The sequence below is a fragment of the Rhipicephalus sanguineus genome, chromosome 5, assembly GCF_013339695.2.
Source record: "Rhipicephalus sanguineus isolate Rsan-2018 chromosome 5, BIME_Rsan_1.4, whole genome shotgun sequence".
In the NCBI taxonomy this organism is placed as follows: domain Eukaryota; kingdom Metazoa; phylum Arthropoda; class Arachnida; order Ixodida; family Ixodidae; genus Rhipicephalus; species Rhipicephalus sanguineus.
Window position 1 is genome coordinate 182,123,114 of NC_051180.1, and position 27,817 is coordinate 182,150,930.

The 27,817-nt window shown below is 47.8% G+C and overlaps 1 protein-coding gene across 1 annotated transcript in view; it reads left to right on the forward strand.

Moving 5' to 3' along the window:
- The first annotated feature begins 2,017 nt into the window (after positions 1 to 2,017).
- The window catches only part of LOC119394493 (venom metalloproteinase antarease-like TtrivMP_A), a 208,404-nt gene continuing 182,604 nt past the window's right edge, over positions 2,018 to 27,817 (forward strand). The window contains exon 1 of the mRNA XM_037661798.2: positions 2,018 to 2,137. Within this exon, the coding sequence (XP_037517726.1) occupies positions 2,050 to 2,137 (88 nt within the window). The 5' untranslated portion in view covers positions 2,018 to 2,049. The remainder of the gene's footprint in view (positions 2,138 to 27,817) is intronic.

Here is a 27,817-nt window from a genome sequence, read left to right on the forward strand (position 1 = left end):
GTGCTTTTCAAATCGTGAATGGTGACTTCCACACTGCTCCGCATTATAAAACGTGTGAAAAAGTCATTCAGGCTACGGCGCAGAAGCCGACGTGTTTCTCTGCAGGTTGGGATATTTTTTACCTATTTTTGCACTCACGTAGCCGCTGCTCGGCGCGCAGCCGCACGTCGCTCTTGCTGCTTTGAGCTGCTCCCATTTTCTCGTGTTGTCTTTCACTAACACCGCGTGCGATCACAATTTTTCGCTATCACAATGCTACGCTTTCAAGTCGACGAGTAGCGCTCGGTCTTCAGTGAAATTCAATTTTCGCCTTTCTGTCGCACTCAATACAAGCCTATGTATGATCCACGCAAACAGCCACACACGCGGACAGACGGACAAAAGCCGCTCGCAACTCCACGCGCCTGTCGGTGCTCTCGTTCAAACCAGCGTTCGTGGATCGGCGCGTCTGATTCCGCATGTGCCGGCGCATCTACGCGAGCCGCCGGTTGCTATGACAACGGAAAAAAACGTTAACAAAGAAAAGGAGCAAACGGCGCAGCCAGACGAGGCGCGTTCGTACCGAAACTTGCGCGGGTATGCGTTCCTGCAATTTCTTATTGTTTTGAGGAGCATACAGCTTTCATTTCTTGCTAATAAACCAGCAATGAGCCAGTAAAAGTTCATAGCCTCGCTCCCATGCTCGTTCCTTATGACAAGGCCGCCTTCCATAAGGCTACCCTAAAACCGAATAAGGCGAGTTTATGAAACGCACTGTGACCTTTTCTTATCCTAACACTTTTCCCTTCCTTACGAAAGGCCGCCTTATAGCGCTAAGATAAGGTTGGTTTATGAATACGGGCCTTAGTAATAGATGCTTATCTCGGTACTTCCAATAATTTCAACAATGGTCTTCGGTGCTCAGTTGGAGGAATAGCAAATTATTAGAAGCAATTCATAGTCTATCTGTGCTATGCAGATTATTCCAATTCTCCCTCACAACGGAAAGAATCACATAATAGTGGTACTACTTCGAAAGTGGCAAGGGTTGAAATGTGGGAATGTCGGTTAATCATCGAAGCAGTTTTGATGCAGCGTGAACCGAAACACGGACGCGAGAAAGCCTTATGTGCTTGTATGCTCCTTCTCGTGTGCGTGTTTCGGTTTGCGCTAAATAAAATCTGCTCAGTGAACAGCAAGAAAGATAAAATTTAACAATAAAAATGCCTCCAATCTACCCCGAACGCCTATGTCTTTTATTTCACTTGAACCAAGTTTTGCTCTGTCTACCTACTTCCGAAACAACAGCCCCAGTGAAAACTGCATTGTTAGCATACCGAGCCGATACATCTGCTGCGGTTTGTCCATTTTGTGAATGTAGACCACCCATGAAAATTTGGTTGCATGAGATGCTGTTTTGTAGTCTGCAATGGCTGTAAGCGTCTGTAATGAGCCCTACTCAATGTCATTATTTCGCTTTCATGCTTGATAATTTTCAGCATTATAACTAAGCCCAGCCACCTTATAGCGAAATGGCCTAATTACACCATTACTTTTCAAACTCGCAAACACCAAAATACAGCATACGGACTGAGGTGTACCATCGGCGTCAAATGAAACCCGAACAGCGGCAAGCCTTCGCAATGGTATAGTTATCATCATGGACAGGCGTGGATATGCGCACTGCGGCCAAATCGGACACGCAAGCCTGTCAATGGTGATGACAAGACAGCGCGCTATACCATTGCGAAGGCTTGCCGGTGTTTGAGTTTCATTTCACGCCGACAGTACGTCGGCATCAAGACGCCAAATGTCATTGTAGTGTGCATTGTGCACGCGACGCTCAGACAATCTGCGCGAAAAGCGACGCCTCACCTTCAAGCTTCCCTTCCGTTACATGACCTTACGCTCGTAACATTGACCGAAAGAAGTCGCCATATATCACACAACAATTATATCTCTGGCTCTCTGACAAGGCGCGAAATCATAGGAACTGAAAATACCTGCGTACGTGTTATTCTCTGGTGCATATATAAGAAGTCGCACCTGCGCCTAAGCAACTCTCCTTCCATGGTCCAAATGTGCCTGGCATACAACACTGAGAAAATTATGCTTATGTTATTTGCCACGTTGCTCCTTTTGATGTGTCGCTACGCAGGTGAGTTATTAGTAAAACTCGTTCTTGTGGTAGTTGATGCATGCTTACTGAAATACAAAAAAAAACACGTGCCTTCAAGGAACGATTCAAGACACAACAGAAAAGGGCGTAACTCGCAACTAGGTCACTCCACGCCAAACGTCCCAGCCATTTTGGCGACCGTCTCAAATGTGAGTGATAAATATTGCGCTATCTCGCATTCAAAACGGTTACTTGCTAGAAAATTTTGGAGAGCAAACATTTTTGGCGATGTGGGCGCTTTCTGAATTCCGCAAAATGTCGTCAGTATCGTTTTTGTTTCCATGCCAAATTCGGTTTACGTATTAAGCAAAATCATGTTCACAAGAAGTTGGAATCTCAATTATATAATGCAGTTTTGCTCTCTTATACGACTCCAGAATTTTTTCAAATTGTACTGTTTGCATTGTTTTCCGTTGTAAGACTGCGCTATGTACGAATATCCCTGTAATCAATACTTACTCTGCGGAAGGTATATTTTACCATAAAAATATTTTCAAGCCACTCAAGTTTGAAAATCTTACTAGAAAAAATCACATATATGTGAAAATCTTCCGTTTGGGCCATATTGAGACTCGATTTACACCACGTGGTGCTCCAATTAAAAAACAGCTTTCTACCTTAATCCAAATTAAATCAAGAATTGTTTTTATGGCAACTTTTACAATCACAAATTTTGTTTTAAGGAAGAAAATAATTTTGGAAGTTCGCCATTCACGGCTATGTTCCATTAATTCAAACGGCGGTTTCGTCATTGAAGTTGCCCATCGGCGTCAGTGGCAAACTTCACAAATTATTTTCTTCCTTAAACCAAAAATTGCAGTTGCCATAAGAGAACTATTTATTTGCTTTTTATTGAAGTATAAAGCTGATGTTTTTTTGTAGCACCAAGTTGTGTAAATCGCGTTTCATTGTGGCCCTAAATCAAGATTTCCCAAATCTGATTTTTTCTCGTAAGATTTACAAACTTCAGTGGTCTGAAAATATTTTTGCCCAAAAATATACCTTCCGTAGAGCTAGTATTGCTTACTCAGATATTCATATATGGTGCAGTATTACAAGGTAAAAATGCAAACGTAGAACACTTTCTCAAATTTTGGGAAGTTTATATGGCAGAAAAAATGCAGTAATGAGACTCCAGCATCTCACGCGAACTCTTTTGTTCAATACGTAAACCAAGTTTGGCATTGAAACAAGAAACGATACTCTGAGAAATAATTTTATAAGAAGCGTCGCTCAGACGACATTCTGCGAAATTCGGGAACGCTCCCACGTGACCAAAAATATGTTCTCTCAGAAATATTGTAGCAATTTACTGTTTTCAATACAAGAAATCAGCACAATTTTTGATCATATTTCAGATGGTCGCCAAAATGAATGGGACGTTCGGCGTGGAATGACCAAGCTAACCTTATTCTCAGCGACATACATATCCGTAGCAACCATGCGCAAAGCACATCGCCGCACACGCTTGCCCAAAATGCACTCGATCAGAAGAGTGACCAGAACCATCTCATCTAGAAAAGATCGAAAGAATCTAAAGTCGCCACCACGCAGAACAAGAGATGTGCAATTAAATAAACATATCTTTCTTCTTGATGTAGTACGTTTCCATGATTTTACGCGCTAGGGTATCATTACATTTACCAAGGGCGAATAAACAGGAAAATCCAGGCTCACGCTTGCAGGAACAGCAATGCACAAGCAAATGTGCTTAAAAATTGTTTATGAGGAAAGTTCATGCCTCCCTAACTTTTATACACGTTTATACACCAGCCTGTTTGGCCGATGTAAACCCTGCCACAACTGAGCCACGCAAACCGAGCAGGCGACATACGGCTTTGCGTGCCGCTTCCTACGTCGGGAGGGCCTCGGCGCACTATAAATTCGTGGGCAGGGGCCAGCCAACTTGCGAGGCGCCGAGAACGCATGCTAAACGTGGTGACCGATAATGTGATTTTGTGCACCGATTGTAAGGGTTACCAAGTTTAGAATTTATTCATTTAAAGCTAATGTAATTCTTCCTTTATAGGTGCATAAACTCATATTTGTCGGTTAGCGCGTTTAGAGCGTACCAAAGGTACCGTGTACCTGTTAGCCACGATCTTAAGGTTTTGAGCAGCCATGTGCAAGTATGGCATAAGCATTGGCCTTTTTTTTTCCACCGGCTGCCTGTTTCCTGTCGAACCCTTCACTTTTTGAAGCGGGGTTTCTGAAACTGCGAGAACGACCGAACTAGGGTTGGCAGCTGAACGCAGCCGCGTGGTCTGACAGTTGAAACTTTCCTGCATTTTATAAGTACAACATCTCGCCAGTGCTCCTTCAAGGCACATGCAAGCGACGGCCCTCTTGACAAGTTTAGAATGGGAAGCATCAAAAGGTGAAAGCGCCTTGCATGAACGCGGACGCAGCCTAACATGAGTGCGTCTCCAAGAAAGGGAGGCTCGGGTCTAAAAACTACAAATCACCGTCAACAGGAAGCCCATGCGTGAAAGAAAGCCATTTGGCATGTTGTCTAAAAAGAGCTAAAACTTCATCCACGGAGTTAGTGGTTGTCAAAGAATGTTAGCTTTAAAAATGACCAAAAAGTCATGAACATAACTAAAAACATTTTAGGCAGCATCGCACTGGTGGTGCCAAGCCTGAAGGAAGTGCGGAGCTAGGCAGCATTCTTTGTTTCTCTTCGGTTTTGTCTTTCTTACCTCCTCTCTTGCTTTCTTTTTCTATTGTCCAGTTTTTTTTCTGTCTTTTTTCCTCTCTTTATTTCCGTCTTTTAGCCACTTGCGCGAAACAAACAAGGACGAAGAAAGGAGCACACACGGGCTAGGCCGGCTAGCAGTTTTGCTTTATTTCCATTTTCCGCGGCGGCTGCATTTTCGATGGAGGCGAAAATTTTTGAGGCCTGTGTACTTAGATTTAGGTGCACGTTAAAGAACCCCTGGTGGTCGAAATTTCCGAAGCCCTCCACTACGGCGTCTCTCATATCATATCGTGGTTTTGCGACGTTAAACCCCAAACATTATTATTATTATTATTATATCATTTCCATTTTCTTCCTATTTTTCCTTTTCTTTTTCTCTCTTTCTATGTTTTGTTTGTTTTTCCTAAACAAGAAATAGAAAGATATAATTTCTCGCTTGCTTCCTCTTTTTTTCTATTTTATACGTCCGCGTTACGCCAAACGACGATAGCATACGATAGATCGGGCCCCTAAAGTGCTCCGCAGTTGATATCATGTTCAAGGCGCTCGAAGAACAAGAGGAAGACTTCTCCTTGGCGCGAGCGCGCGCTCAGGATGCCACGAGTGGCTATGCAATACGTGGTTTTGCCAACGTTATGCCAAGCTACATGAGACGGCCACGGCATACGACAGCCCCGGCGCCTGAAATGCTCCGCCCTTAAAATCTTCACCTTCGCAGCGTCAATAATCTGACCAACGTCTCTGCCAAAATCCGCTAAAATCATATAACACAAAACAGGCTCCACGCATAAACCTATGCAGATCCCTTTTTGTTGAATATCAAACCAATTATCATAACATACGAACGTCGAGCACAGAAAAAAATCAAGCAACGTTATTAAGTTGTCAGAGGAAATGCCGGTGGCGCTCTCAAAGGCGACAACACCATTGTGCTCAATGCAGTTTATAACAAGTAAAATATCTCTGCATGGGGTACAGAATAATATATATTTTTTAACATTATAATAGAGGCATTTCCCCCATCGTTTAAGCCTTGTAAGTGCTGCGCAACATCATTTGACTTAACGGAAAAAAGATAATCTACCGTAAGCGCATTAATATGCTTCAGTAAATATTTGCTCACGTTCTGGTGCCGCGATTCTCGTTCGCTAACAATACACCTGAATTGCATGTCGACCTTATGTGTTTTGATACTGAAAAGCGCAGACAGCGCGGATCGCTTCGAGGCACTGATGGCCTTTCAGAGTTTATGAAGCGCCAATTCCTTGCACATCACACTAGCTTTGGCCTTGTTCAGATGTGAAAAACCAGCGAAACATTAAAACAAAGATGGAGAAGAAGACGCATTCAATCTTACACCATCGGCGGACTTTCAACCACTTTATTGACGCATCCGCGTACACTCAAATCCCCTAGTCCGCGAAATCACACAAGCTACAACCGAGACCTATCATCCGCCTGATAATGAACCATTCCCTGAAAGAAACATTCACTGATAATCAGCCGCTCGCTGAAAGATGTACGTGGACGTGGTGAAGAAGTTAGAGAAGGACTGAGGGAAGACGAGGAAGATGAGGGTGTTCTAAATAAAGAACATGGCTGACACCATAGCCTAGCCCAACGTGTATTATTACAAATTGGCGCAGCCACGTATAGTTCCTGTGTGAGCCGTGTACACGGATACGATGGAAGGCGAGATGTTCACGATAAATGGACTTGTGTTACGATATCGTGTCTCGGAAACACTGTCGCTGCGCAAGCACTGGTATTGGACGGAGTGCCCTATGAATTACTCCTTTCACGTCCAGCCATCAGTGCCCTTCACCTTAACATCTACTGGACCGGAGAAGTGACTACAGAAGAAAAGCGCCACAGCCTCAACGCTTCAACTTCAACTTCACCTTCGAGGACTCTAAGGAAGCCATCGTCAGGTGAAGATGTGAAGACGCTTTACCCGGAATTGATATGCTTGAAAGGATATCCTACGGCAACTACAAAGTTTGAGGTACTATTGAAGCTAGATGATACGACGGTGGTGAGAAAAAAGCCCTACAATATGTCAAGGGAGAAAAGAATGTGGCTTCAGAACGAGATCCAAAAGATGTTGGATGCACAGATCATTCGTCCATCCACATCTCCATTCGCGTCGCCCATCACCATTGCACCTAAGGAAGATGGAAGTCTTAGACTCTGCACAGACTATAGACAAATTAATAAGTAGACAGAGCTTTTTCCGTTTCCTATGCCACGTATAGACTCTATCATAGATGAAACGGGTGGATGCAGAGTGTTCTCGCGCATTGACTTATGCAAAGGTTTTTGGCAAGTTCCGCTATCTGAAAAATACAAGAAATATTCTGCATTCATAACGCCCTTTGAAATCGACGAGTATAATCGACTCCCATTTGGATGGAAGAACTCACCCGCTTGGTTCCAGAAGATGATGAATGACGTTTTGCGACCGTTTCTTGGGAAGTTTTGTAACGTCTACATTGACGATATAATTGTTTATTCCCGCAACGAGGATGAACATTCAAACCATCTTGCTAGAGTACTTCAAGCACTTTGTGATGCCGAGCTCAAGATTAACGAGAAGAAGAGTGAGTTTTTCCAAAGAAAAGTTGTGTTTCTGGGTAGAGTATTTGATGGCCAAACCAAGACAACGAAACAGGAATCCGTAGAACGAATAGCAAAAATGCAGAAGCCGTATGACTTACACTCTTTGCGGGTATTTCTGGGTTTGGCCGGGCATTTTCGGTCGTTCATTAGAGATTATGTGACAAAAACTAAATGCCTCACAGAAATGACTAAGAAGAATGTTCCATTTCAGTGGACAGCAGAGTGTGATTCCGTTTATCACAGCCTTGTGAGCATCATTTCATCTGATCCAGTTCTCACTCTTCCAGACTTCAAGTTGCCCTTCGAGCTGAACACCGACGCTTCTTATTATGGCACAGGTGCAGTGCTTTACCAAAGAGATGCCGACTGTCCGCGGAGCCGGCAACAGAGGGTCGTCGGATACTATTCGTACACCTTCTCGAAAGCGCAACTTAACTACACGACTACAGAAAAAGAAGCCTTGGCAGTCCTAATGGCCGTACGCTATTTTAGACCTTACCTGGATGGCAGGAGCTTCACGCTCTTCACGGATCATCAAGCCTTGACTTACATCCTTAACCTCGCAGAGCCTAGAGGAAAGATCGCTAGGTGGGTGGCCGAACTCCAGCAGTTTACATTCGTGGTCCATCACAGGCCTGGGGAGCACCTAAAGGATGCAGATGCACTTTCGAGACTTGCGGTCATTCCTGATCAAGAAAACATCAACGCAAACCTGTTGTGGGAGGGAACTGAAGAACTCCAGTTCCTCAACGGAAAGTTCGCAGTCCCCGAAACAATGGTGCCTCGAATCTTAGAACTTTATCACGACTCCCCGCACTCAGGCGGACACGATGGCTTTTGGAGGACTTATCGCAAGATCCATCAACGTTTCCAGTGGAAACACATGAAAGATGACGTCCAGCGGTATGTTCAGTCTTGTCATCAATGTCAAGTTCACAAAGCCAAGTACCTTCAGAGAACGGACGAGATGGTCTTGCCTCAACACTCCGACATACCGTTTGAAGTTGTCGACGTCGATTTTGCAGAGCTCAAGAAAAAGGCTGCTGGAGTAGGAAGAACACAGTCTTTCCTAGTGGCAATAGACCAGTGCACAAGAACAGTGGCTGCACGGCCGGGAAGAGAAGACGCGAATAGTGTGATTGCTCTCTTGAGCCGTGAGATGTTTAAGAGTACAAAAGTAGCGATATCAGACAATGGACCAGCGTTTCTAAGCCAGCGTTTGCAAGAGTGGGCGAAGCAACGTGGAGTTACTTTGCGACGCTGCGCGCCGTACCATCCTGCAGGAAATGGCATGGCTGAAAGAATAATACGAGATTTGAAGCAGTTCATTTCAATGTACCCAAGCTTTCAAGGCGGATGGAAATGTTGCTTGGAGGCAGCTGTTGCTCATCACAACCGATCGCACACTGCGAGCATCGGCTGTAGCCCGTATTTTGCGGCATTCGGAAAGGCGCCAGTGCTTCCTGCTGATCAACAGCTTCGAATTGCGGACCGTCTGCAATTGTGCGAAAAGCGAAAAACTTCGGAAGCATACCAGCGATATCGGGAAGATATGAAGAGAAACTTCGACCGCCGCCACAACACGCGGATACCTAAGATACAGCTGAACGATCTGATACTCGTCAGAAAGGGCCTTCCCGGCACGAAGCAGGTGTATTTGGGACCTTATCGAGTGGTGCAGACTGCAGTGCAACAAGGCGTTCTCAAGAGGGTTGGTTACGTAAACGGTGACGGTGTGCTGGAGTTTGCGACTGTTGGAAACGTCTTCATGTATCATCCCAGGAGGGATGAGTCTTCAAAGAGGGGGAGTGTACGTGGACTTGGTGAAGAAGTTAGAGAAGGACTGAGGGAAGACGAGGAAGATGAGGGTGTCCTAAATAAAGAACATGGCTGACACCATAGCCTAGCCCAACGTGTATTATTACAAAAGAAACAGCCACTCTTTATCTGTGACATGAACAGAAGGTTCACTTATACAAACCTGCCCATTCTTTTTGATGTGGTACGCCTCAAGCATTTCACCCTCAATCTTTGACTTTCCCCTGCCTAAAATGTTGGATTGGCGAAACAAAGGCAGGGGGCGGAAACTCCCCATATCCCCCATGGGACACGCTACCGCATGCTGATACGCTGCGGCAGCGCCGCTTCCACCACTGGCGGCTGCCGGGTATATCCAACTAGAAATAATTCACAAACGAAACATTTCTTTCATGACGTTACTGGTGAGGTCGGAAAATAGAGGGAAAGGGTGCGAAACTGAGAGGAGGAGCGTTGCCGCGGAAGCCTTCCTTTCCCACTTCGCACAGCGTCGCATGAGAGCGGAATGCGCCCGTGCCCTCTTGCAGGTGCGCTGGCCGTGCGGGCGACGCGGGCGTTCTTTAAATTTAGTTAACATTTTTTTTATTTCGTTCGTGTGTTGCTAAGTGTACAAACTTAAAGCTGACCGATTTTTCAACAAGAGAAAACTCGATTAACAGGAGTAAAATTTAAATATTTTGTTGTTAATCACACGTTTCGTGCTAAAACGCAGACATACACGTTGTGTGAATCTGCAAAAGCAGCTTTAACTCACAAGTGAACTATGGACATAATGAGCAAACATTGAACACAGAATATCCAAACCAATACGACAATGATTAACAATCAAGAGCAGGCCACGTCGCACTTGACCCAATCACGTCTGTTATGACGGCGCACATAATTTTCTGACAGAACTTGAGTACCAAACAAGACAGAAGTTCAGGGGAAGATGGAGGCGTGAAGCGACGACAAATCGTTGAACAGGGAATGTCGCTGAAGACCATGTTTCGGGAAGTTGACTTGTCTTCGTCAGGGCTGCAGCAGTGCCTTGGCGAAGAAAATTCCACGTGAGAAAACGTTCGCTTCAGGGACATTTCCTGTTAAACGATTTCTAAAAGCATCAGTGAGTCCATTGCATATATTTCAGTGACAGTGTCCCAGGCAGCACGCCGCCATTGGACTGATCTCGGCCCAACGTCGGCAAATGACGGCAGCAATATTGGCCCCACGTCGGCAAATCACGCTCGCGCTACTTTCACCCACATCGGCCCGACGTCGGCTAGCCGCCTTTGGGCCGATGCGGGCTTGCCGGCTTCGGGCCGACGTGGGCTATCCAGCGTCGGTCCGAGACGGGCCTGCCGTTATTCGGCCGATGATGGCAAGCCGTCATTGGGCCTATGTATGCTAGCCGGTGCTGGCGCGGTGTCGGCCCCGCCGACGCCAGGTAGCCGCCGGCGTGACCGTTTACACCAGTTATTATGTTTTAGCAGTGGTGGCTTACCGTGCGTTAAGTACGGTAGTACTGCACCGCCGTGGTCTGCACGTAGCTAGTTTTATATGGAGACACCGGCGGTAGTTGCTCGATGCGTAAAGTAACCTGATCAGGCAGGCTGATACATGTGTTATCAAGTAAAATGGCTGCGTGCCGACCACGGCAGTTCGGTATTACTGTGGTTACTGTACCGTAAATCAGCAGCGCTAAAATAGACCATTCGCGGCCCAACGACATTCATCGACTGCCATTGGTGCCATATTCGAAAAATGCTTCCTAATTAGAACGACTGCTCCACTGATGTCTTAGTGTGCGATTAAGACCCACAATTCTGTCGAACCGTGCAAGGCCGAGAACGAAAGTCAATATTCTCTCTAACACAACTAAATTGATGAAAGGCCTGCTGCACCAACTACGCATGCGTCTGAGAAATTAAGGAGCAACACATTTGCAAGGTGATAAACACAAATTTATTCACAGATATGAACACACGCCAGCAGTTCCCGAATAATTATGCCATAAAGGAATATCTAAACATCTGTAGATACCGTAGCCAACATCTAAAACAACCCCACAGCCACCGTATTCCTAAAAAAAAGCGGGACAATCCTAATCGAGAATGGGATTAGGCGCAAAATCATAGGCGTGAGCAGGGTTCTCCTTCAGAGGGGGTGGGGGGGCGAAGGTTCATCGCCCCCCCTCCCTATTAAGTCAATGTGTTTGGCAGACCTTGCGCCCACCTCTTCTTAGGTGACTACGGGGGCCGGCCGCCCCCCTGCCCCACTGTGCGCACGCGTATGCGAAGAGTTACAATCTCTTCAACGTTATGCGCGGCACATTCACTATAAATTTTGAAAGAACTAGAACGGGCAAAAATAGGAATAAGGATTAACAAAGAATATCTTAGCTACTTGCGTTTTGCGGACGATATCGCGCTTTTCAGTAACGACGGTGCCGAATCACGAGAAAAATTCTGGAGATGTAAACGAAGCCAACATTAAAGTAGGATTAAAGACGGACCCGAAGAAAAGAAAGATAATGTTAGGCGGCTTGCCGAAAAAGCGAGATTAAGAGTGGCGACTAGACTAGAAGATTGTGTATACGCGTGAGCTAATTACGAGCAGAGGAGCACCCCCCCCCCACGTTTATTAAGTTCATCAAGGAACGGTAGTCATTCGCAACACATGACTGGCAATTAAATTAGCGTTATCCTTTAAGCGGGAATTGCAATTTTTTCAGTGATATCTTAAGGGCCAGAAAGATGGATAAACTGCTGCACGCGACGCGAGAAACATTGCGAGCGGTACCACAAGATCCCATGAACTCTACATCTAAACAAGATAGACACGCACGCATTCCTAATCTAAATATAAGATTGTAACAGAAAGGAATCGTGCATAAAAACCACTCACGTGTGCCCGTTGGATAGCTAAAAACACGAGCGAATAAAAAATGCAAGCGCACCATATCAGAATACACAAAACACGATGGCCAATAGAGAATACACGATAAGAATAGAACAAAAATCTGATGACACGTAACAGTAATGAACACGCGGCCCTATATGAGGTGAGCGAGTTCAACATGGAAGCAGGGGGCCACTGGTTTCTCGCTGCTGTGATCTCTGCCCAAAAACAATGCCGGAATCCTGCCGCGTATCCGTCTCGTGCACGATTTTGACTTTCCACCACACATGTCCACACACCGCGCTTCTTGAAGAATTCTGCTGGTCGGAGTGAAAAAAACCTGCTCCCGCAGCTACGACTGTCCCTCCGTCTGGACGGCTACCCTACCCTGCCTGCCTGGTCAAGCGAGTTTCGCGACAATGACGCTGAACGAGGGGAAGGGAGGGAGGCAGGGGGGGTAGAGGTTGAAGAAGACGAAAAAAATGCGAATTCTCCCTTCTTGAAAGCACGGCTCAGCCTACCACAATGGTGTGCGATCCCCCCAGCATGTCTATGGGCATGCAGTTTGAGAAAGGCGTTCGTCGAATTTTCGATGCACCACTTGTTGCCACATGTCGCTACATGAAAACGTACACCACGTTGGAGCCGCATCATAATTTTATGCGACTCTTTCTGAAAGCACGTGGGAAGCAATTGTTGAGCGAGATTTTTACTTGAAAAAGATATGTATGGTCACAAAATGGACGGCAACGAAGTGCAAATGCGAACTGACAAACACGTGGCAAACACGTGTTTGTCAGTTCGTTAAAGATGGTCAACGGGCTAGTTGATTTGTAAACATTCAAACGACAAAACGTGTCTTCACTTCGCCCGGTTTTTTTTGCACCATACCTATTTTTCTCAAGTAATGAACCAACTAGCTCAGCAACAAGCCTTGCTGAGCTTTTTACTATTTTCATAAAGTAAAATTATGTGACATCACTGAAGCAAATGCGCTTGTTACGCTTCACCTAAACACGCGCGTGAGTAAATATGTGTAAACACAGAGATCGGAAACTGTCCGTGTAGTATATGAGCGCTGGCGCCACGCATTTAGCGGCTGAAAGGATATAGCGCTATAAATATGATGGCATGCTCGATTTATGCACAGAATTAGTATTCACATAAAACTTCTTCCGCTGATAGCATTCGTGCGGGAATGTTTGGGTGAATTTTGATGCTAGATACATTAGTGAAGTCGGCCGACCAGTGGCAAAAACATTTACGAAACAGAAGTACTTCGAATTTGGCCCATGAAGTTAATGGTATGTGTTATACCGTTTCAACATTTTTGATAGCGTTGAACAACTGGTCAGCGAAGTGGCCATCTAATTTCAGTCAGTTATTCTTCTAAAGACCACCTTTTTTTTTGGTAGAAAAGTGACTGTGCTAGTGATAGTTGTTAGTCATTGTCATAGCAGAAACTAATAAGAGAATGCAAGCTATTCAGTCGGCGATACTTCGCGCCCCGAGTCGTACGTGCGGCATTAGCACGGTATGAACTTTGTTATTTGTGCTAGTACAGCAATCCATGTAGCGGTATTCTACAGCTTAAGCTACAAATATTCAAGCGCCTAATGCTCTATTGCATTACGATTGTATCCTAGGCGGGCGAGCTGCCGAGCTTCTTCGGCGGGCTAAAGGTAGAGCGCAACGTCGAGGTTATTCTCGTCACTGACGGCCAGCAACACGGCGTCCAGCGTCGTTGAGGGGCTTCCGTGAACTAGTTTGAACGGCGTCATATGTGCGCCGTTTCGTACACTGCCGTGTTAACTTCAGGTTATGTGCGGAGATATTATGCCGTCCCATGTCATGTGTTCGACGTACAGTACATTGCCAGCATGTCGGCGAGGGTTTCATTTAGCCGCTCGGTGAGGCCATTCGCCTGCGGGTGATGTCCGTCGGTGACTTGTGTTGCTCTATTTCAAGATGGTTTGCGTTAGCTCTGCCGTAAAAGCCGTACCTCTGTCGGTGACGAGGACTTTTGGAGCGCCGCGACGCAGGAGGACGGTCCCAACAGGGAATGTATAACTGTCTGAAGGGAGACGAGAAAGTTCCAACATCGTCGATAAACCATCGGCTCCGCCGATGTCAGCTGAAGCACAGCAGAATGACGGCATGCTCGTCCCAATGTTGCCGGTGAAAACCATCGGCTCGGCCGATGTCGGCGAAAGTACGGCAAAACGGCGGCTAACTCGGCCCAATGTTGCCTGTGAAAGCCATCGGCTAAGCCGATATCGGCGGAAGAACAGCGAAACGCCGGCAAACTCGGCCCAATGTTGCCGGTGAAAGAAATCGGCTAAGCCGATATCGGCGGGAACACGGCAGAAAGCCGGATAACTCGGCCCAATGTTGCCGGTGAATGACCAACATCGGCTGAAAGGCGGCAAAACCGGCCCAATTTTGCCGGCAAAAGTCAACGGCTCCGCCGATATCGGCGCCAGGCTGGCAATGCTGGCCCGAGGTGGGGCCGCGCACAGCCACCGTAAAACCAATATCGGCCCGACGTTGTGTGCTGCCTGGGGTTAGAGGCAAAGGCCCACAAGGTGCCCAACTGGCTACATGCATTTCCATGAACAGGAAGGAGTCTATAATTCCTTGACATCGTTTGAACTACATGCCAAAAGTAACAGATGAACAAATTATGTAGGCGAACCAACACGCATTCAAGCCTTTCATTAAACGCATTTTGCCGGCAGCAGGTAGGCTGCCGTCATGACGAATTAGTCTAGCGACGCTGCGCTTATGACAGCCCAGTCAGGCTTGCAAAAAAGTGGGTTTACTCATGTACTCATGCAAAATGAATACCCGCTCAAATAATGGACCCAAATACTCGCTCTCGCCCGTTGTCACTAGGAAATCTGGAAAACCTTCGCGGAAGTGGAAATTCCTTGGTCAAAACACCACAAAGCCGCACTAAACATGTGATGCCCCGATTTAACCTCCTTCGACTAATGCATGGTTGACCTGCTCGACGTGGCTCACTGTGGCTTGCGTTCGCTGCACGCCACATCGAATGTCTTATCTTTCCCGTATTCATACTTGGCACGCCAACCTAGCGATATAACCGAGTGCGATCTAACTTGCGATATCGCTGAGCGAGTGGCAAGGGTGAGCGGTGGCAAGCACTACGAACACAAGTAAACCAGTTCCCGCGCTTCGCCCGATGTATAGTTCACAAAATAAGAAATAAAGAAAAACAAAGAAAGGAAAAGTTCTTCACAGATCAATCAAATTTCTTCATTTGTAAAAACTGGTGAAAGACAACAAATGCGAACATCACATCAACCTCACTTCGTTCAACCAGATCATAGGATGCCCGGCAACCGCTACGAGCGCGCATGTTCCTTGAAACCTAGGGAGCCTACATGAACGGCGGTCATGTAGGCTCCCTATTGAAACCCAAACTGGCGTTCAGGTTCCGGGGCCTGACAAAGGCTCAAAACCGCTGCATGCCTTCACATACAACGGTAGGCTGATGCCTGACTCTAATAGTACATTATATATATGTTCTTCGAGGCGTTCATTCAAGCACTGCCCCGTCTGGCCGATATAAACGTTCCCGCAAGTCGTGGGGATTGAAAAAAAAGTCACAGTTTCACCGCAAACGCGAACCAATGAATGCGATAGCAACATATTGTAGTGTTACACGAAGTGAGGATGGCAGCTAATTGCTTTGTATCCGTTCTCGCGTAACTACAAAACGCTGGTGTAAGAGAATACGGCCGCTCCAGGGAGCGATGCTCTCCGCATAGTCACTTCGCGTTGAGAGCGCAGCACGTAGAAAGTTATGCGAGCCGCCCGCTGTGGTGGCTTTCGAGATAGCGCGCGCGCCAGCGATCGCGACGACGCCCTTAGATTCAAAGTTCAAGGTGCTCCTCGCGACACTCCCCCCCCCCCCACCGCGCGTTTTCGCGTCTTTTTACAGCAAAAGCTGTTATGAGATCACAACAAGACTGATCATGTAGCGCAAAATTTGACACAGGACAAGAGAGGGGGACGAAGACGAGCGCTTCGTCGTCGTCCCCCTCTCTTGTCCTGTCTCAAATTTTGCGCTACGTGATCAGTTATGCATTACCAACATGCCCAACTTCATACTCTTATCACAACAAGGGCCGTTTTTGGCGTCTTATTTGTCCGCCGCCGCCGCCGGTGTCCGTAACCACTATCGCTCGAAATAAGAAAAAAAATTAAATAAGAAGAAAATTCCAGGATGGAACGAGGTTCGAACCTGGGCCCTCTGTGTGGGAGCCCAGTATTCAACCTCAGAGCCATGCCGGTGCTTGAAACTGCTGTGCAAAAAGAAACTATACAGGCTTCATGTCGGGAAGGAACCACATTAACATATGTAATGTAGCGTTGTAGAAGAGTGAAAAAACGCCAGGCCTGTGCGGAAAGCGCACCACAGTCACAGCGAAAGCTCGAAGAGCGGCATTTCTAGAGCCCGTTATGAACTCTCTTGTGGCTATTAATGCAACTACACTAGCAACGTACCCACTACGCCACAAATCATCATTTTTGTGAAGTACCAATGCGAATTGCGCAACGAGTAGGTTGTTGAATGCTTCCAACCCATTACAAAGGGCTCTGCCATAATTCTTCATCGTCATTAGCCACAGCATAGTAGCTCCTTCCCTACTGCACAAAAATTATGATTTATAGCGTAGTAGGTTCCTCGCAAGAGCACTTCTATTGGTTGCCAAGAAAGCCCATAAGGCTCCCAGGATCCATTTCCTCAGAGTCTCAATAAAGTAATTCCCTCTCTCTATCTCTTTCTCACGTTAGCGTACGTTATAAAGCGTGGTGGGAGAGTGAAATAACGACGGGGCGTCACACAATGCGAATTACGTAACTAGTGGGTAATTTAAAGCTTCCAACCCATTACAATATGCTCAGTCATAATTCTTCATCGTCATCAGCCGTCGCAACAAGAAACTGCACATAATGCCTCAGAGATGGTACCTCGCTTCTCCGCAGAATGACTAGTAATATCATGGTGGGTGCTTCACAACTTCACAAAAATTATGATTTGTAGCGTGGTGGGTACGTTGCTAGTGTAGTTGTATTAGTAGCCACAAGAGAGTTTATAAGGGGCTCTAGAAATGCCGCTCTTCGAGCTTTCGCTGTGACTGTGCTGCGCTTTCCGCGCAGGCCTGGCGTTTCTTTCATGCTCAGATGGGTGGGGCGTTTCCTGTCTCTTTCAAAGGCAGGCCTTCCGAGCGGGGCGACGTTATCGCATGCACCCTTCGAGCGACGGAAACGGGATGGCTCGTTGTATCTCTGCTTTGGCCGCGTTCGTCGCCCCCGCTCGCTCGCCTTTAGCCGCGGTAGAACGTAAGATGCACGGGGGATTTTATCAATTTGGACTTCAAAGCGGAAGGACATGACGGCGGTGGCGACGGCAACGGCGAAGGCAAAAGCCCGTCGAGACTGTCCATATAATTGTTATCGCAATAAAACTGCCCCCACGCTGCACTTTGTGAAAACTACTTGGTGACTGGTTTTGCAGGCTGAATTGCGCTCACGGCCTGAGATACTCGTGCAAAGGCCAGATAGTTTGAGGCGGGTTGATAGCACTAGGTTCACACCAAACGTTTGGAACACTTGTTTTAGTCTCTGAGGCGTCTTGTGAAAGTATAGCATCAACACAGCGTCCCTTGTCTCATGTAGTGTCCGGGCACGTGGTGTTTTCAATTTCCTGGCGAACGTTTCGCGAACCGACAGCAGAAGTGGCGACGGGAATCCAGAGGCTCGCGGCCGAGCCACCTGCTCCACAAGACTTTGCTGCATCACATGCGAACAATTTTCATTAAAGACATTCATGATTTATTTAAAAATTGTAGCGCTATATTAGACGAGGACAAGAAGAAAGGTACATGACAGCACCCGTCCGGTCATGTACCTTTCTTCTGGTCCTCGCTACAATTTTTAAATAAGTATGTATCACCAACTAGCCCCGCAACGTGTTCTGTTAAGAAGACATTCATGAAACACAGATTCGCAATGCCCCGTTTCAACAACTTCGATTGTGCGTAATTGGCCTCCGTGCACATCGCCTTCTCAATCGGTATCCTCGCATCGCTTCCCAGTGGACAGCTCAACCGTGCCCCAAGGAAAGTAACGTCTGTACGCGTAACATTAGTGATTTCAAACTATCCTACAATGGCTACTGCAAGCACAGTTGCGAAGTGCGCACTACGCCATAAATCATCCTTTTGCAAATCAGCTAAGTACCCACTACACGTCCATAAGGCAACACGCGAACCTGCGCAGCTGCTCACTTTGTCGATGCTTTTGCTGATGGTGAAGATTAAATACGCCTGAGAGATTGTTAATGGGTGGGCCTATTAACCCCTCACTCTGTGTGCAATTCACACGTTTTGACGCCTGGCGCGATTCTACACGTCTGTCACGCTACATAACATGCGTCAAGGAGAGTCCTCTCATTACATGACATTCATAAAAGGTTCTTTCGCAAGCAGCTTCATACAATGAGGCCGTTCGAAAGACTTTTGTTTTTATGTTCTCCGCTACAAAGGATCGACTTCGAGCCAAGGTACGTTCAGGTTTCCACCAGCAGCAAATAGTACCGTATCGTCCTGCCTAGTCTTCCCAATGATAAGCTCGTCGCTGACTATTTTTCTGCACGCACACCCTGCTAGTCGTCCTTACGTAGCGCAAGACTTCAGAGATGCAGTCCGGAATATCATAGCCCTTGAAGACGTAACCTTCATTGGGCAGTTTCAAATATAATATGTTTGGAAGGTGACTAGCAGGACACCGATAGCTAAAGTGAAGATCGTTACTTGTTAATTTCTGGTTCGATGCCGAAGGTGTGTTGTGATAGACTCTGAGCCCACAGTAGATAAAATGGGGCTATTATGGCTCCCTGAACGCCTGGAAAATATTAATGTTGTAGCGAAGCCTTGGAACTGTGCAGTGGGTCGTCCTCTCCAGTCCCTTCTAGGGGGAAGCCCTCTTCGGCTCCTTTCGGACAGAACGCAGCTCGTGCTGAGATTCGGCGCAGCCTTGACTGTCGCTGTCGAATATGTCGACGAGTTCCCGCTAATAAACGTCTTTACAATTTTCTAGTCGGTCGTCCTCGTCCGCTCCTTTCGGCCGTAACGCAGCTCGTGCTGAGAGTCGGCGCCGCCTTGACTTTCACTTTCACATATCGTCGACGAGTGCCCGCTAATAAACATCTTTAAAATTTGGTGGGGAGTGCTGTGCCTTCACAAAAACTTCGGCCCTCATTCGATGCCCCTGGCTCTTTGATCCCGTACCTTGCCAGCTACCATGCCTCAAGACGGCGCCCAGCAAACGCTTATGACGCTCGACCGAGGAAAGCCTTTGTCACGCCCAACGGCTTGTACGAATTCAGCGTCATGTGGGCTGAGTAATGCGCCCACTACCTTTGAGCGCATGATGGATACCGTTGTGCGCAACTTGAAATGGCACACGTGCCTGTGCTACCTCGACGACGTCGTCGTTTTCGCATCGGACTTCTCCACGCATCTTCAACGCCTGCGGCATGTTTTGACGCGTTCGAGCGACGCCGGGCTACAACTGAATCTCAAGAAGTGCCGATTTGCAGCAAGGCAGCTGATGATACTAGACTACGTCGTGTCCAAGGCCGGAATTCTCTTCGATCCAGCCAAGCTTCGGGCCGTGACAGAGTTCCTCAAACCTGAGTTCGTCAAATGACTGCGCAGTTTCGTAGGACAATGCTCCCACTTTCGCCGCTTCATCCGAAACTTCGCGACTATCATATCGCCGCTGACGAAGCTCCTTGGCAGCAACGGACCCTGTTGAGTTTACCGCGGCGAAACGTTGGCGGGAAACGCCATGCCGCGCACAAGACGCGCGAAGAAGCGGGCGTAAGGCGGGGCTGCTCGAGAGCACGCAATAAAAGAAAGAAGTGTTCAACTAGGGCGACACGGGTGTCTCTTCTCTGTCGCTACATTATTGGTGCCGAAACCCGGGAGAAGGCCGACATCCTACGTACCGTACCGAGGATGGACAAGCTACGTAGGCATCGAGGTGCCCTTCGCGGTGCCCCTACCTGACTCCTGTCCGAGGCCAGCGAGATCCTACTGCAAGGCACAATACCGTCTTCCGCCGACTTGCAGGAGCCCATCGACGGGCTTCGCGAGAAAGACTCGGCGCTTGCCGAACTGGACAAACAGGTCGCCGACGCCCTTGACGGTGAAGAGTTCGACGAGGAAATTATGGGCGCTCTGGATTACCATGAGAAGATCGTGAAATCCATCAGCAGGCTTCGGTCCGCGATGAACGCGCATTCACCGGTTGGTACTACCGTCAGCGAAACCAACCAGCCGAGGCATGCGGGTACAATTGACGGAGCCAGCAACTCCATGGAAGCTGCCTAGTCAGAAGCCATCGGCCAAGACCTCGCCGATCCCACTAGACCACGAGCACCGGGTTTGCGAGTCGCCTTGCCGAAACTTCAAGTACCCGTCTTCAGCGGCGGGAACCGTGAGTGGCAGGGGTTCTTGGAGCATTACGAGGCGACTATTCACACGCATCCCGGTCTCACCGGTATCGAGACATCGGTATCAAAGTATCGAGGTTGCGGACACCTCATCACCGCCACATCTACCGTCCGCTCTAGCCCTGACAACACGGTCATCATCGCCAGGTGCCACTTCAATGCCTGCACAGACAATATGTCCCCTCTGCGGCACCTAAGGCCACTTGAGGCGTGATTGCCGGGTCGCGCTATCCGCAGAAGAAAAGCGCCACCGTCTTTCCAGCAATAGCTGCTGCTTCAGGTGCGGGAAGCAAAGGCACATTGCTTGCAGTTGCCGAACCGCAGCCTGGCTTAAGTGCGACCGGTGCTCAGGACGCCATATTTCTGCTCTGTGCGACATCTGGGGCCGACGAAGATCCGACAGTCCACAATCGACTGGAGCTGAAACCAGAGAGGCGGCCACACAGCGAGAAAAGCACGTAATAACGGCTCCTGCTAACAGCACGCGTTCGTTGCCGGTGTTGTTACAAACAGCCACAGTGTGGGCATCCGGAAACCGTGGCCGTGTGCCAGTGCGACTGCTTCTTGACACCGGCAGCCAGCGAATATTCATCCAAAAAGACTTGTAGCAGCAGCTTTGCCTGCCTTCCACTGGATATGAAGAGATGGATATCTATACATTTGGCTGGTCGAACCACCCACGACATTACCAGTGCCAAAGGGTGAACGTCACGCTCTGTGGACGTATTGAGCCGATCGTTGTCGATCTTGAAGCTCTGGACGTGCCAGAGGTCTGAACCGTCAAGGGTCCAGCTTTCGAGCCAAACCTTATCAATATAATGCGTGACCGCAATCTGGCCTTTGCTGACGAAGTTCAAGGGGACCAACCTCAAGACTCTACGATAAGCGTTTTGATCGGTCCAGACCACTACTGGAGGGTAGTGACCGGACGCGTCGAGCGCTTCACCGACAATCTGTGTGCAGTTGAGACCATATTTGGCTGGGTCATTCAAGGTATTGCGCTAACATCTACCATTCTTCGACACCGCGTAACATCAGTGCAACTGCCTTGTTCCTGGCTTGTTCCGACGACAGGCGCACTGAAGTCCGACCTGGAAACGTATCAGAGATGTGGAGCTTGGATGCCTTCGGTATAACTAACGGACAAGAAGACGACGTCAGCCAGCACCCAGCGCTCGTCCACTTTCGTAGCGCAATACACAAGAGCGCAGGACGCTACGAAGTACCGCTCGTGATCAAGACGCCAGGTCTCACGTCTTGTACTAACCGAAGTGTGGCTGAAACAGACTCAAGCGTCAGCTTGAGCGGTTCGAGCATCACCCAGAGGTTCTGAAGGAGTGCCGTGCCACCATCAGCGAGTACTTCAAAGAAGACCTTGCGGAAGGAGTAGTGCCGTCGGCACCCCTTCGACAGACTGTCTACTACCTGCCTCACCATGCGGTAGTCCGACGTGAGGCCGTTACTACAAAGGTCCGCGTCGTGTTCGATGCCTCATCGCATGAACGCGGTGAACCGTCTTTGAACGACATGCTCGATAAAGGCATCAAGCTGGGTCCTGAACTCCTGCAGCTACGCTTGTAGTTTAGTAGCAGCAAATTCGTTCTCACCGCGGACATTCGAAAGGCCTTCCTCCAGTTATGGATCCGATCGGAAGACAGAGACGCCCTTCGCTTCTTGTGGATCGACCAATTACCGACACATGAGCATCCCATCCCAACAATCAACGAGTGGCGCATGATCCGGGTCCCTTTCGGAGCGTCTTCTAGCCCGTTCTTGTTGCCAGCATCCCTACAGCACCACCTCGAAACATGGAAGACGAAGCACCCGGACATCGTCGCCCGCCTACAACGGTAATTCTACGTGGACGACTTTGTCATCGGCGCGTCTTCCGAAGAGGAGGCATTGGAGATTTACCGAGAAGCGAATGCTATCGATACCGATGCGGGAATGGAATTGAGAAAATGGTGCTCCAACTCCCGCCTTCTCTGCGACCAGTTCTTGAACGACGGCCACTCACTAGAGAATGTCATCGAGCAAAGCTCTTAGTCCAAGGTCTGCTGTGGGACCGCTCATCAGATGACGTCATCAACACTACGCAAGGCGTGCTCACGTTCGTTTCCACTCAACCGTCGACGAAGCGAACCGTTTTGCAAGCATACGCCAAGCTATTCGAACCACTGGCCTTCGTCGCTTCATTTCACGTGACAGGTCGTATCCTGTTTCAGCGGCTATGGCGACAAGGCATCGATTGGGACAAGCCTCTTCCACCTTAAATCGAGGAATTATGGAAGAAGTGGGTGTCGGAACGGCATGTTCCATCTACCGTTCGTATTCCACGTTGTCTCGCATGGGCATCGCAAGATCAGGGACGCGCTACAATACATTTGCTCGCTGACGCCAGCCCTCATGCGTATGGAGTCGCAGTGTTCGTACTAGTGATGGAGAACTATCGATGGTACTATCGATACTATCCATAGCTGAGTCACTATCGAACTATCGGTGGTAAAAAATACTATCGATAGCGCTATCGATAGTAAAAATTCGATGGTACTATCGATAGTATAAAATCAACAGCACGAACTCATTGCAGAATAAACTTGGTTACCCGCGCGCGTGGTGCATAGAGGAGCCGGAAGAACAGGCTGAAGGGAAACAAAGTTGACATGATTGTGTTATTTACCTGAGTGCTTTGTTGACACATGATCGTAAAGTCAAACTTTTCAGCTGTAGCGGAAAGAAAGGCGTCACATGTACTGAAAGTTCGCGGCTTCAAATTTATATTGCATTTTTCGATTTTTATTTAAAAAATATAATGAACGATGTTTGTTAATTGTAAGGTGTAAATGGTTGCTTTTGGATGTGAATTTATTGATGGACATATTCCACCATTCTCACCGCGGAAATAACTTATTTCTTTCGCAAAGAATTGCTCATAAGCGAAGCTGATGGTAGGCTATCGCAAATATTTTGGCAACATAGCCGGCCCGCAACGGCATCATTATTCACACCACTATCGATAGCGTTGTCACGTGGTTGAGACGGTGAAGAATGATGCAGCAAGAGTGGGAAATACGGAGCTCTTTACTTGGGCGAACTTGTGCCCAGAAAATCAAAACTCAAAATACAAGCGATACACGCTGCGCACTGATAGCGGCGAGAAGAGTCGTCGGCCGTCGAGTAATCTGATCATCGGTGGAACGCGTCGTGTTCTATACATCAGTCATCGAACCTTCCAGCGTTATCGCTGGTGCTCGCGTAGGCTCTCTAATAAATTTCACTGTTCGCGTCCGGCGCGTATTCTTAACAGAATGATCTCAAACAATCGCGAAGCTTCTCAATCATTACGGCGCCGTCTGTGTCAAACGTTGCTAATAGTCTTTGTGAATGAAACCCGCATACATCAAAACAAAGCGGTAAACACGCGTGGCAGTAATATCGCTAGTAATATTAACCATGGTACTGTCGACTGCACTATCGATAGTTTGTCGATAGTAGTACCATCGATAGTTTGACTACACTATCGATAGTTTCAAAAAAAACTATCGGTACTATCGATAGTCAATTTACCGATAGTTCTGCATCACTAGTTCGTACGCCAATCACTAGACGATGGCCGTTTTACCGTCCGACTCCTCATTAACAAGCCTCGCCTTGCACCACTGAAGCCGATGTTTCTAGCACGCTTAGAGCTTCTTGCATGTATTCTAGCGGTGAGATTATGGCATTACATTCAGAAAATACCCGAGTTCTGGTCATGTGTCGCCTCCTTCGGGACGGATTCAACGATAGCGCTCTGGCGATGCTCTGGCGTTAGCGCTCTAGCGCTCTGGTCTCTGGCGATGCTCACCGTTTGGAGACATTCGTAAGGAACCGTGTGCAAGAGATTCAGACTTTGACTCGACGCTACAATTAGCGGCACTGCGTGAGCGCAGACAACCAAGCAGACCTTCCGACCCGCGGAGTATCCTGCGGTTTTAACACGAGAGACGAAGTGGTGGACAGGACCTCCTTGTTTGACCAAACCAGAGGGCAGCTGGCCTTTGAATCCTTGCTCTGCGCTGACGGTTCATGACCTGAACGGCGAACTTTCGTCCGTGTGCCCAACCGCAGTCTCACCGCAAGCCATACATCCACACACAGCTACTGGACCTCGAGAAGTACAGCTCACTCTCCAGGTTCCTCAGAGTAACCGCCTGGAGTTTCAGGTTTGTCTGCAACGCCTCCCGAAAGCAGGCATTCGTCTGGGCCGCTGACGTCGCTGGAAATAGACCACGCGGAGAGATACTGGATTAAGTTTGCTCAGAAAACCGCATTCCCAGTGGAGGTCGCTACACGTCACGCGGGCCAGCCGTTGCCAGCAAGCATGCCCAAGTGTTCTAGTACTGCGGCCGGATATTAACCAGGATGGGTTGCTCAGAGTCGGAAGCCGCTTACAGGAACTTCAGGGGCCAGAGGAACTTAAACACCCCATCCTATTACCAAGCGACCACGTTTTTACACGGCTCTTGATATCCGCCACACATATCCGTCTTCTACATGCTGGAGTTCATGTTACACTTCTAGACCTCCGATCAAGATTTTGGATTTTAAAGGGAAGACGAACCGTTAAGAAAGTGCTTCAGTCGTGCTTGGCATGTCGCCGCCTACGTTTGCATCCAGCGTCAGTCCCAGTGGCACCACTACCGAAAGACCGCATAATGTAGGCGTCACCGTTCGACGCCGGGGAGTCGACTTTTGCGGCCCTCTATAACCCTTTGCGACACGGCGTCCTCATTTGGGGACGCGAACTTCAGAGGCGCGTCCCACGCCGCGTGTTTCTTCAAATGGCCTGAAACTCCGTGTGCACATTCGTGCACGCTTCCTGACTGGACAACTAGCGGTGGTTTAACTTCATTATCCTGCGTATTGCTGCAGATGATCACTTTGCTGGAGACACTACCCTGTTAGACGATCGTTCGACGTGCCGCGTTCCAGGACCAACGTCAAGAGCATTTTTTTTCTCCGCTCGAAACGAATACGACCAAAAAAGAACGTGTGCATGGTTTTCGGGCCTAATAGTTGATTCATTTTATGCACGTATTGAAGCTGACTGATGGAAAAATAATGAGATAATTAGTTACACGCAAATTAACATTAATTACTGAAACTCACACAAAACAACACATTCCTTCATTTTCTTGCTTGGAATGTAATACTGAGTGCCTTCGAATCATGCCATGCGAATTTGACGCACTTGCAGACAGTGCATCATAATGCGTGTCTGAAGGGGTTATTACCGGTATTCTCGACAGTCTGCGAAGCTTTATATTGCCGTCTTCTCTTGTGCGGTGACACGGGCGGTGCACCTAGAATTAACCTCGGACATGACAACACGCGCATTCATCCTTCCCTTTCGTCGGTGTACATCCAGGCGTGGCATTCCATCTACAGTTTACTCGGATAACGCCAGGACCTTCCTCAGCTGTTCCGAACAACTGCGATCGCTGCTCAGCGAGAGCGTCCAAGACCACGCAAGTGCTCACCGAATCTAGTGGAAGTTCATCGCCGAACGAGCTCCGTGGTGGGGAGGCTTCTGGAAGCGCGTCATCAGGACAACTGAGGATTCCGTGTCTGACGGAGTCCGTGTATCCGACATCTCACATCCACTCACGGTTTGCGGTCTGCAATTCATTAAACAGTGACTGCGCCTAGAGCTTGAAAGCATCGATAACTTCACAACTATTTAAAAGCTGAGTGCTACAATTCCCGCATTACCGTGCGCGAAACTAGTGGCGAAGCAAAAATGAAAAATGGGTGTTGAACTGACACATGACAACGCTACACTAGATACGAATTAAGACAAAAATGCTGAAAACTTCGCTAAAGGCGAAGACTTGAACTATCCAACTTTCACACGCACAGCAAAGCCCACCATACGTGTATTAAAACTAATAAATCTGAAGAAAAAAAATCCGGCAGATCCCACGCACTGTGGGAATTGATGTAATGCGAAGCAGCCAGCAAAGAGCTGCATACATCGCTTTGTTTATTTTTGAGCCAAATGAAATCATTCATGCCATGGCATCTATCTCACCATATATCGCATGTTTGCCATGCACGCGTGCATGCACAATGTGGTATATACCATGCCAATGAAACGTATATTCTGGTATATGCACTGCGTGACCGGTCATTTATGTTCATCGCGCACTCCTGTCATGCCATACCAATTTTGGTATATATCCAATTCTCTAAACGGCGGGAGGCACGCCATAACATCGTCATGTAAATCATACCGTACATGACATGCATAACATAATTCGCATGTTAAGACCTGTCATTTATGTTCGCCATACAGTCACATCGCACAATAGCAATCTTGGTGTATATCGAACGAGCGAAATGGCCGCGTGTCCACCATGAGCGTGGCATGTAAATCATGCCATACATGACATGCATGTCATGGTTTTCATGTTACCACCTGTCATTTATGTTCTTCATACATTCGCGTCACGCAATGCCAGTTTTGGTGTATATCAAGCTAGCAAAACGGCCGTGATCGGACAATGAGCGTGGCATGTAAATCATGCCGTAAATGGTATGCATATCATAATTTTCAAGTTACCACCTGTCCTATATGTTTGTCAAACAGTCACGTTGCGCAATACCAATTTTGGTGTATATCAAGCGAGCGAAACGGCTGCGAGCGCATCATGAGCATGGTATGTAAATCATGTCGCACATGACTTGCCTGTCACGATTTTCATGTTAACACCTCTCATTTACGTTCGTCATACAGGCGCGTAGCGCAATACCAATTTTGGCGTATATCAAGCTAGTGAAACGTGCGCGAATGCACCATGAGCGTGGCATGTAAATCATGACATGCATGTCATGGTTTTCATGTTACCGCCTGTTACTCATGTTCTTGATACAGTCACATCGCGCAATACCAATTTTGGTGCATACCAAATTAGCGAAACGGCCGCGAGCGCACCATGAGCGTGCCGTGTAAATCATGTCGTACATGACACGCATGTCATGATTTTCATGTTACCACCTCTAATTTACGTTCGTCATACAGTCGCATTGTGGAATACCAATTTTGGTGTAT